General features: G+C 36.3%; 1 protein-coding gene across 1 annotated transcript; it reads left to right on the top strand.

Moving 5' to 3' along the window:
- Positions 1–2,720: 2,720 nt before the first annotated feature.
- On the top strand, positions 2,721–4,777 carry LOC107636358 (uncharacterized). Its single transcript, XM_016339877.1, has 4 exons — positions 2,721–2,805; positions 2,987–3,170; positions 3,207–3,508; positions 4,731–4,777. The coding sequence occupies exons 1-4, from the start codon at positions 2,721–2,723 to the stop codon at positions 4,775–4,777; spliced, it is 618 nt and encodes a 205-aa protein (XP_016195363.1).
- The last annotated feature ends 7,623 nt before the right edge of the window (positions 4,778–12,400 follow it).

Raw genomic sequence — 12,400 nt, 5'->3', positions numbered from 1 at the left:
CTTGATTTCTCTTAGTTTCTATGCTAATTTCTCTTTTTGCTACCTTTTGTGATGATGACTCTTGTTGGGTTTGGATCTTTTCTTCAATACAAATTAGTGTTTGATGTTCTTTTAATGTTGATTTGATTATGAATTTACTTTTCTTACTATTGGTAGTTGATAGATTTTATATACATTGCAATTTGTGATGTTTACTTTTATTGCATTCTACATGTTTGATGAAATATTTTCCTTAGTTTTTGAGTAGTCTTCTTGCTCTTGGCCTAGGCTAAGGGGATTGGGTAAGCTTGAGTCATTGGGTAAAATGGATTTGGTGGCTTGAGAACCCTTGGTGATCAATTTGACACCCATCGACACTAACTCACTACTAAGTCAATTAGTAGATAGGTTGGGGACTTATGGGTTGATGTGATCAAATCTATTTGATGTACTTCAAGCTTAGGAGTAGACCTTACGTACTTAAGGCTTTTGGGAAGTAGACCTAATGGATTGGCATCTCGTAATTACCAATACTTGATTTGTTGACGAGGATGGTGATCTCAATTTTTCATGTCTTAGCCAAGAGTCCCTTATTACTTACTTTCTTTAATTGCTTACTTGATTTACTTTCTTGCCCCTCATATAAATCAAAACTCCTTGTTTCTTCATAGCCAATAATTGCCCACTTCATTGTGAGTCCTTGTGAGACGACCCGGAGTCTAAATACTTCGGTCAATTCTTATTTGGGGTTTGTTATTGTGACAACTAAAAATTTAATTTGATGTGAGAGTTGTTTGTTGGTTTGGAGCTATGCTTACAACAAATTAATTCTTTCTACAAGAAGAAAATCTAGACCGACAATAATTTTCACCATCAAAAAGAAGGATGGAGGAATGCGACTATGTGTTGACTACCGATAGTTGAACAAAGTGACTGTGAAGAATAAGTACCCGCTGCCAAGGATAGATGACTTGATGGATCAACTGCAAGGAGCTGGGGTGTTTTCGAAAATTGATTTGAGATCTGGTTACCATCAGATAAGGGTGAAGGAGGATGACATCCCTAAGACCGCATTTAGGACGCGCTATGGACACTACGAGTTTGCGGTGATGTCTTTTGGGTTAATGAATGCACCTGCTATTTTCATATACTACATGAATAGAGTCTTTAGTCCCCTTTTGGACAAATTCGTGGTGGTTTTCATAGACGACATCTTAGTTTACTCCAAAACAGTAAAGGAGCATGAGGAGCACTTGAGGATTGTGTTGCAAATCCTGAAAGAGCGGAAATTGTATGCTAAGTTATCGAAGTGTGATTTCTGGAAGGAGGAAGTGAAGTTCCTAGGTCATGTGGTGAGCAAGGGAGGTATAGTGGTAGATCCTTCTAAGGTAGAAGCGGTAATGGAATGGGAAAGACCGAGAACAGTGACAGAAGCCAAAAGTTTCTTGGGCCTAGCCGGATATTACCAGAGATTCATTGAAGGATTTTCCTGGATTGCACTACTGATGACTAAGTTGACAAGGAAGGAGGAGCCTTTTGTATGGATGTCGGAGTGTGAGGAAAGTTTTCAAACTTTGAAGCAAAAGTTAACTTCAGCACTTGTTTTAATCTTGCCGGAACCGCATGAAACGTTCGAAGTATACTGTGATGCTTCTCTGAAGGGTTTAGGCTGCGTGTTGATGCAACACCGGAATGTGGTGGCTTACGCATCACGTCAGCAGAGACCGCATAAGGTAAACTATCCAACTCATGATTTGGAATTGGCGGCGATTGTGTTTGCATTGAAGATTTGGAGACACCACTTGTATGGAGTGAGGTTTAGCGTCTTTTCTGATCATAAGAGTCTCAAATACATCTTTGATCAGAAGGAGCTAAATATGCGTCAGAGGAGGTGGATGGAGTTGCTAAAGGATTATGATTTTGAACTGAGTTATCATCCTGGAAAGGCGAATGTGGTAGCAGACGCATTGAGTTGAAAGTCCTTGACAATTGCTTGGATGAAATCAAGGAGGAGGAGTTAGTGGATAAGTTTGTGGATCTTAAGTTGGATATTATGAAGTTGCCGGAAGAACTTGTTTGAATCAGTTGCAGATTTCAAGCACGTTTAAAACAGAGATTCAGAGGGCTCAGCAAGATGAGCAGAAGCTTCAGCAATTGTTCTAACCAGTTGGTGATAAGAGGCATGAAGAATTCACTAAGGATGATGAAGGGTTGTGGAGATATAAGGGGAGGATCTGTATACCAGATGTTGGGAGTTTGAGACAAGACTTGTTGTCGGAAGCTCATAACAGTGGGTTTTCTATTCATTCCGAAAGCACGAAGATGTATTATGACTTAAAGAAGATGTTCTGGTGGCCTGGGATGAAAGGTGATGTAGCTTCCACGGTATCCAAGTGCTTGACGTGTCAAAAAGTAAAGATAGAGCATCAGAAACCGTCGGGAATGCTACAACCACTTGATATTCCTCAGTGGAAGTGGAAAGGAATTGCGATGGACTTTGTGACCGGTTTACCGAGGACTAGGTCGGGATTTGATGTGCTTTGGGTGATCATGGATCGCTTAACCAAATCCGCTCATTTTCTGCCTATTCAAGTAAACTGCCCTATGGAGGAGTTAGCAAGGTTGTATATAAAAGAGATAGTAAGGTTGCACAGTATGCCATCGAGCATAGTATCGGACCATGATCCCCAATTCACATCAAGAATTGGGGGATCTTTCCAAAAAGCTTTCGGTACGAAGCTATGTCTCAGTACGGCACATCATCCGCAAACAGATGGACAGTCAGAAAGGACTATTCAGATGTTAGAAGATATGCTGAAAGCATGTGTATTGGATCAACCAGGAAGTTGGGACCGCTACATGCCGTTGGTGGAGTTTGCGTACAACAACAGCTTTCATGCGAGCATAGGGATGGCTCCGTATGAGGCTTTGTATGGGCGAAAGTGCTAGTCGCCACTTTGTTGGTATGAATCGGGTGAAGTAAGTGTTTTGGGTTCTGATTTGGTAGCTGAGACTACTGAGAACATTAAGAAGATTCGTGCAAGGATGCTAACTGCTCAGAGTCGACAGAAGAGTTATGCGGACCAGAGAAGGAAACCGTTAGAGTTTGAAGTAGGAGAACATATATTTCTAAGGGTTACATCAACAACTGGAATTGGAAGAGCGATTAAGACTAAGAAGTTGAATCCCAGGTTCATTCTACCGTTTGATATTCTAAGGTGATTCAGGCTGGTGGCGTATCAAGTAGATTTTCCGCCCCATCTGTCTAACTTGCATGACGTATTCCACGTGTCACAACTTCGTAAGTACACGCCGGATGTGGCTCATGTGTTAGAGCCTGAGTCGGTTGAGTTGAGGGAGAACTTGACATTCCAAGTGGTACCAGTGGGAATCAACGACACTAGTGTGAAGAAGCTACGAGGAAAAGAAGTGTCATTGGTTAAAGTTGCTTGGGAGCGAGCAGGAGTTGAAGAGCATACTTGGGCATTGGAGTCTGAGATGCGAAAGGATTATCCCGAGCTATTCTCAGGTAATTCAAATTTTGGGGGGCAAAATTTCTTATTTGGTGGGAAGAATGTAAGAACTGTAACTAATCAACCGGTTAATTACGTGACTATATTTCCCAAATTAGATTCCGAAAAGTTAGAGTGAGAATTTGAGGATTTAAATATCATTTTTGGACTCAGTAAGTCTTTCTGAGTCAGAAAATGTATTTTCTGCGAAAAACCGTGAAAAACTGTGAACCGACAATTAAACCAGTTGAACCGATTCAAGTATGCCCGGTACTGCGTGAGAAAAAGTGGAAACAGTCAAAAACCATAGAAAAAGATTAGAAATGAAAAACCGGGCGTTAATTTTAAAGGTTTGGCCCGAAGTTGGACCAAACGGGCTAGAAACGCTAACAGGTTGGACCGAGCCCAAGTTGGGCCCAAGCCCAACCTATATAAGGGCTCATTAATGAACCCATTCAGCACTTCCCCCTTCATTAAACACACACACATCAGAAATTGAAGGAAGAGGGAAAAGAAGTTGAGCACTATTCACCTCCATCTTTACAAGCTCATATCTTGAGCTACAGAGCTCCGATCGCCGCACCATTTGCGGCTACACGTTCCTTGTGAAGAGCTCTATAAAATCCATAGAATAAACTGGTAAGGAAACCTCAAATCCCTCTCAGTTATTCTCTCCAAAATTTCGAGTTTTAGGGTTTGTGATTAAGTGAGATTTTGTGATTTTGGGTGTTTAGGTTCACTCTAATCCTTGCTTAGTGTTGGGTTTTGGCTTCCAAAGTTATTAGAAAAGGTAAGAGCTCTTGAACCTTTGTGAGATCATATTTATATTGAGCCCTAGGTTGATTTGTGGTGATTTATATGTATATAGCTTCATAATTGTGAGTTTGAAAGCTATTGGAGCTTATTGGTGCTTGTTGGAGTTACATTGAAAGCTTGGATTGTGGTTGAGAGCTTTTTGTGCTCACTTTGGAGTTTTGGACATATTGGGAATCGGCCAAGGTATGGTTTTAGTTTCCTTTATGTAGTATATAATATTCATGGACACTTGGGCTAGTGACCCATAAGATAGGTTTGGATTTAAATGGTTGTTGAGTTGTTGAATGATGATATGTGATGATTCATGATGAATTGATGTTTTTTGAGTTTGATAATGATATGATGAGGATGAACGATTTGTGAAATGGAGAAGTGAATTGTGTTGATATATGTGATATTAATGTTGATGATTTGGTAATGTAGTTGGGAAAAAAAGGTTAATGAGGTTTGATTATAATGTGATATATTGATGTTGAGGTTGAGAATGAGGAAAGGTGAAGGAAAATGTGGTAAGCATGGTGTAATATGATATAAAGTGTTGATTTCGATGAGAATTGGAGTTTGGAATGGTTTGGTATGGTTTTAGTTGTATTTTACAAGGAATTGTGAAATTAGGTAAAAGTTGGTTTTTGGTAAATTTTGTCTGATTATAACTTTTGCCTTAGTTTTCAAAATTTATTGAAATTTGTTTAAATTAAAGTTCATCAAAAACCCTTTAAATTGATATAAATTTTGAAAAATTTGGAATTATGTAGAGGAAGTTATGATCAGTCAAAGTTGGTGTTGAAAATCTAAAATTTTGCAAAGTTGCAGAATTTTATGATTTCTGGTATGTGCGCATGCACAACTCAGCGAAATCTTAATCTGTGCAGATACAGAGACCAGTGTGTATGCACACGCAGGGGAAGGCTCTCTGTTTACAGCGCTAGCACAGCTTGTGCACGCACACCAATGAGAAATTGCAACCTGTGCGTACGCACAGCCCTGTGCGCACGCACACGTTGGGAAGGTCAGTCTGTTTGCAGCACTAGCACAGCTTGTGTGAGTGAACAGACCTTATGAATTTTGGTACCTGTGCGTACGCGCACATCTATGCATACGCACACTTTTTAAAACTTATTCTGGGCGTGCGCGCGCACACCCCTGTGCGTACGCACACGCCCTGTTTCTCAAAATTAAGTTTTGTTTTCAACTCTTTCACCTTCCCAACAAGATTGTAAGCTTCTCTAACACCATTTTAAGACTCTTGGGCCTAGTTTTGGGACATTTAAAACATGGGAAGGAACTTAATGGCTTTAGATGTTATTATTTGGAAAATTTAGAAAACGGAGGACTAGGTCTCTGGTGTACTGAGAATGGCTCGATGGTATGTGATGAATGGTTGATGAATGAGATGGGAATTGAGGAACAATTGAGTTCGGAATGAAAATGTGATTTGACAGTGGCAGAGATGAGTCGAGGACTCGAATGTGTGATGAGGAATCAATGATGTATTGAAAATATTTTTCTGAAAAACCACTAAACTACTATTTTATATTGAGATTATGAGACGCTATGCGCCCGTCAGGGACGGCAGTTGGATCCCGCCTGTCGAGGTAGCGGCGGTGACGTAAAGGCGGTGGTTCGTCCCGCTTGCGTTGAGATGTGAGGTTCGTGGCAAGAGTATCCCGCTCGCATCCCTTCGGATCAATAGAGCGTGCAGGCGCAAAATCTTGGACAGTGATCCGAGCACTATATCTTGGGGGTTCCCATATGATGATTACAAAGGGCGACATCTTCATGAAGATGTGCCGGGTTGGCAGTTGAACTGACAATGTGATATCACAGCCAATAAGGCAGGCATTCATCATCTGCATTTTCTATCTGTTTGTTTGTTTTGCTGACTTGTAATTGTATGCCTATTTGTATAACATGTCTAATTGCTACTTGAGTTACTTGCCTTATATACTTTTACTTGTGATTTACTTGCATTGTATATAATTGTGCTTTCTACTGGGATTGAGGAGGTTCAGAAGGCGGTGGCGATGGGATCGCAGGGAGGATCGGTTGGTGAAAGCTATGGGACAACGGTGTTTAGTTAGAATAGAAATCCCATTAAGATAGAGTACCCTGTTTGTTTAAGTTAAGATTCATATATATATATGCTCTATTGTTTTTAGTATGCTTTAAGTTTGGAATCATGTGATGGATATGGAGTCTAGGATTGCCTTTGGCGTCTCGGGGTCTTATATCCTACATCACTGGACACTGTTACCATACTGAGAACCTCTGGTTCTCATACCATATTTCTGTTGTATTTTTCAGATGCAGGTCGCAACCCACCTCGGTGAGTTGTTTGGTTGGTGACAAAGCAGAGGATCCAGATATCTTTTGGAGTCTTTTTGGTTTATTTTGTTTATACATATCTCACTTTTGTATTTTGTTTTGCCTAGAGGCTTGTATTGAGAGAACAAAACTTGTATAAGCCGTTTTTACTGCCAGGTTTTCTGTTGGTCTGTATATATGACTAGCCGACTTAAACTCCGTGAGCCATGGCTAGATTCTTATGATATTATACTATTATCTTTTGTTATTTTGACATCTTTATCTTGTGCCTTAAGTTAGTACATTTTGCGCTTTTGGAATCCTATTTTTGAGCTATATTATTCATCGGGCTTCTAGATTATACTACTCCTTCTATATATATTATATGTATGAGCTTAGAATTGTCGTAATCTCTAATTTACCTTTGCTTTACGACGCGAGGTAAAGCTTAGGCTAATTAGGGTGTTACAATTATGATGATGAGGAGGAAGAAAATGAGGGCAATGTGCCAATCATGAGTCTTAGAGATTGTTTATCATGTGTTAGTCTTGCTAAACGAAGGGTTCTTTTATTGAATTTGCAATATATTAATGGTGAAGCTGAGGGACACAAACTGAGGCAAGAAGTTGCTGGAAGAAAATCCATATGTTAAAAGAGTTTTGGTAGTTTAGCATCATATTCATATAAATAGATTATGCCATTTGTGACTGAAACTGTTTTGTATTTCTCTTGAATGATGTTCAAGGCTTTTCCAATATCATTGTATCTTAATCAAGTGATAACAACCACAAAATATAAGTATTGACCACAATTGAAATGCTAGCAATTTTGGATCTCCTCATTTAGTTAATTAATTAATCAAAATGGAAAGAGAGCAAATTAGTATATTGGTGATGGTAGTGTGAGAAGTGAGAAGACAAGTGAGTTGGGTAAAAAACGTAGTGAATATATTTTATGTTTTCTATGGGAAGGAATAACCAACTCTAGTCCAAATTGTTCAGCCACAATAATTGATTCATTAAGAACTGGCAACAGCTATGGCAAGATAACCAAATTAAATTAACTAAACTATTTTATGCTTTTAATTAATTAATGTCTCTGCTTGTATTCAGAAAGAGATTGAAAATTATAAAAATTACTACATCAAAACTAATGAAATTAAAAATAAATTTGGAAATAAAAATTCATAGTATTGTGATACAAAACAACTAGACCAAAACATAGTAGGATACAAACCAAACACAGTTATTTTGAAACAGGAAACCAACATGCATGAAACTAATCAATGCTACTATATACAGTGCTTTTAAATACTTTGATTTCAAATAGATTGAACTAACTAAATTATCAAGACCCCCTAACCACTCTTGTCAACTTCAATTAGCCCAATACCAGTGAAGTGGACGCAAAGAAACAAGAAAATAAAAGCCATATATGTTTCATTATATACTATTAAGTTTCTTTTAAAGCTATACCCAATTATTACAGCACCAATATTCATTACTAATCACATTATAAGAATTCCAGCCAATAGTATATATATACTTCATGTATTAATTATAATCTGGTCTAGTATTATTAATAGTTATAGTATGAGTCAAGTTACGTCCTTATATGTTAATAAAGTTGCAAAGAAAAACTAGTGTCGTAATTTCAAAGTTGAGTATTAAAACAGTTCAAATAATTGTAAAAGATTTAATATATCCATGGATCAGACCATGTCCTCAAGAATTTGGCCCAGGCAGCTGATTCTCCTTAGTTTCCTCCCACTCATTTGGATTATATATTATGAAAGTGATGCAGAAATAGCACTTTTTGAAGAAGTATACATTACCAGCAATATATTCTATAGTTGTTTTTTTAATTTGAAACTAGCTAATAATTAATCAGCTATTCAAAGTGCACATGTTTCATTTCTTTCAATCATTATTGTTGTACAAATATAATCTTAAAAAAAAATCAACCATATAGGTAAAGCTTACTTTTTCTTGTCCAATGTAGAGATGTCTGTCCTTGTATATTTGTCAATGATGACCTGCAACATATAATGCATCTAAAGTCAGAAGAAAAAAAAAAGAAACAGGAATGAACTAAAAGAAAAACCAGTAGTCATTACCAAAAAAAAAGTCAGAAATTCATAAAACGGTAATCATAAGAAACAATTTTCAACCAATAGTAGTAACTGATTTTGTGTTAATATCAATAATGTGAAAATGAAAGCCAAATGTAAAAATGTGAAATGGAAAAATTTGAAGAAATATCGTTAAGGTAACTCGATCTGGAAAATTGATTATGATGCTTTAAAGATTCCTTTTTCTGTTCCTTTTCAATAATCAAAATCCAAAAAATAAATTAGGAATGCACTATGGTAATAATAATAATAATAATGTGCCCATTACATGCAAATAGAAGACAAAAAAATTGGAATATCAATTACCCACTGAAATGGAATTAAAAATTACAGAAACACAATTAAACTTAAATTTAGAACCATAAATTCATGATATTGTCATACAAAGCACTAATCAGAAAGGGGGTAAATAGTTTATAAACCCTAATTAGTTCATATACATACCTTTTTTATGGAAGAACAGCTGCAACTAAGAACGCGAACATCAGCAGCAATGGAACACGAACATCAGTAGCAATACAAACATAAACACGAATAGTAGCAGGAACCGGAATGCCAACAACAGCAGCAACCGGGACGCTAATAGTAGCAGGATTACGAACGGGAGTTGCAATGGCACAACCACGAACAGCAGCAATCAATGAAGAAATGTGAACAATGGAGAATGAAGCAGTTACTATATCAGGAGAGTGGGAGCAGAAAAGGGTGTTAGCGAGGTGGGAAAATGGATTTCGCGGGAAGAAAGAGCTTTTGGCATTGCCAAATTGTTTGGGAAATTGATTTAGTTTTGGGGGAGTTTCAAAAATCTTACTATTCAATATATATATATAATATTTGCGCTACTCTTATCCTATTTGTTTTACGCTAACGTTCACGTGAGTGTTGCGCTTTTAGGTTTAACATTTTGTTTTATCTTTCCTTCAAAGGCTCCTCGGTATAATTCCTTTCAATTATTATTAATATATATTTTTACTTTTAGAGGTCGTAATACCTTGCCACCTCGGTTTTATGACTTAAGCATAAGATTATGTGTGGTAGGGTGTTATACAAGACTCAAATATAAACCTACCCCTCTGTAAAAAAAAAATACAACACTTTAAAATATCAAGGGCGAGGGAAAAATAAAATCTAAGATTAAACCAAAAATTGAAAATACAATTACATATATATGTAAAACCCTGTGGTTTAGTCGCGGCTCCTCGCCAAAGATTCCTGAACCTATTGCTGAAACAGAAGATCTGTAGGGAGTGAGAACGTTGTCCTCGCATGTTCTCAATAGGGATAGTGAATGCCGTTAAAATATATAATAAATATAAATAGTTAACTCATATTCCAAACACAGTTTTCTTTGTTAGACCCTTAAAATTCTTCCTAAGTCTTTCTTTAAGCCGTGTAAAACCCTTTTTTTAAATCACATTACTTAAACAAAATCTCCATCACATTAACAATTCCCCATTCCTAAACAACATTCCTCAATTATCGCAATATCTAAATAAGCCAGCATCGCAAATAATATACCTAAACCTAATCTACAAACATCATCCTCCATTACATTATTAAGTCCATAGCACAAGTAAAATGTCCAATCAAGTATACAAGCAAGTCACCAAGACAACAGCACAATCACAAATCAACAGGATAAACAACCACAATCAAATATAAATGCATAAACAATATGATGCATGCCTTTCCTATGCAGGCCATGAGCTCACGCATCAGTTGCTACCCACAACCTGATGTTACTCGAAGCGAACCCCGAATATGGTTTCTTACCGTGTTAGTCAGGCACAATTATCATCATGGGCGTAGCCATATCAGTTAGGATATTTTGGCATCATGGTAGAAATGGGCTATCTGTTAGGCGAACATTCCTGTATTAGCAATCTCAGGCTATTAGTTAGGCGGGCACTTTCGGATTAGCAACCGTAGGCTATCAGTCATGCGGGCACTTCCGCATTAGCACCTTAGGCTATCAGTCAGGCGGGCACTTCCGCATTAGTACTTTGGCACAAGACCTATTTAACATACACTTTTCAAGTATATATCTTATTCATTATTTCTCACTTTTTCCTCTTAAGTATCTATTTCCTTAATTAGTTCTCATTTCCTTTCTTTTTATTATGCCTCCATATCACCAATTATATACCTACACCTTCGCATCACCTACATCATTAAACGTACCTCCGCATCTCCACTTAATTACACATACCTCCGCATCACCAAATAATCAATTATATCTCCGCATCACCACCTATTCACTCATCTATCTTAACCTTAAATCGATTAGTTTCTAAATAATCAAGCTTTATAACGTTTAATAAAAACTCTTTTTCTTAATAAATCGGATTCAAATTATAACTTAAAACAAAAATCTTCCCTTAACAAATTAAACTTAAAACATAGTACTTTTCTTAATAATTCAAAAATCAACTATTATGAACTCTAAATCCAGTTTTCTTTTAAATAATGCTTTAAGGAAAGCCTCGGAGTTTTCTAAAAACGTTTGTAGCATTTTCTCTAAAATTCGGGCTTTGCCATCTTTCAAGGGTCCCAACTTAACCACCTTTTAAAGCTTTTTCAAAATATTCCCAAGTAACAAATCATTTTCAATAATCACACCGTTCGAGATATTAAATAAGTTTTCAATAATCAAATTATTTTTCTTAAAGTTACGCCTCTTTCTATTTCAATAAAATTCATCTCCTTTTCAAATCTTTTGCTATTAAAACTAAAGAAAAAATTTGCACGTTTATTCAAATTTACAAAACCTTCCGACTATGTTCTTTTCACATTAATCATTAAACAAAACTACCTTTTCGTTTAATTTTACAAGAACTTAGATAGAACCTTCCCTTAAGACTCGACTTCACCACCCTTACGGGCTCCTTCACTTCCAAAACTTCTCAACAGTTTACCAGCCTTCTATCAGCACTTTTCAAACATAAGGTTTTCAATAATCGACATATGATTCCAATCCTTGTAAACACTACAAGAAACATCGTTAAAATCGACGGCCAAATCGACGGCTAGGCCGTCGATAATATTAAAAATCGACAGGAAAATAGACGACGGCGGTGATCGCTATTAAGCTTGTCGATTTTATAAAATTCTAATAAAATCAACGGCTTGCCTAGCCGTCGATAATAATTTAATAAAATCGACAACATTTTCGTCTATAATATGAGTTTTAGAATTTTATCTTTTTACTAAAATCGACAACGTTGTCGTCGATATTATTATATAAAATCGACAACATTTTTGTCGATATTTGATTCAATAAAATCGACAATAATTCTATCTATAATATGAGTTTGTTAATTTTGCCTTCTTAATAAAATCGAAAACACTGCCGTCAATATTATTATATAAAATCGACAGCGTCTTTATCAATATTTGATTCAATAAAAGCGACACAATGGCCATTGATTTAATTGTTTATTTTAAATTTAAAAAGCGACAACGCTGTTGTCGATTTTAATAGCTATACTTTTTAATTATTTTTTCTATTTGAAAAATAATAAATAATTAATGCAAATAAAATTTACACAGAATATTAGATAACAAGATAAATAAACTTTTAAATATAAAAATAAAATTTATACTAAATATTAGATAATAAATTTACAAAGTTATCAAAATAATAAATAATCCTCTAGCA

Source organism: Arachis ipaensis, chromosome B4, assembly GCF_059453495.1.
Source record: "Arachis ipaensis isolate K30076 ecotype BB chromosome B4, ASM5945349v1, whole genome shotgun sequence".
NCBI lineage: Eukaryota > Viridiplantae > Streptophyta > Magnoliopsida > Fabales > Fabaceae > Arachis > Arachis ipaensis.
Note: the sequence above shows the minus strand (reverse complement) of the source record. Positions and strands in the feature narration are given on the sequence as shown.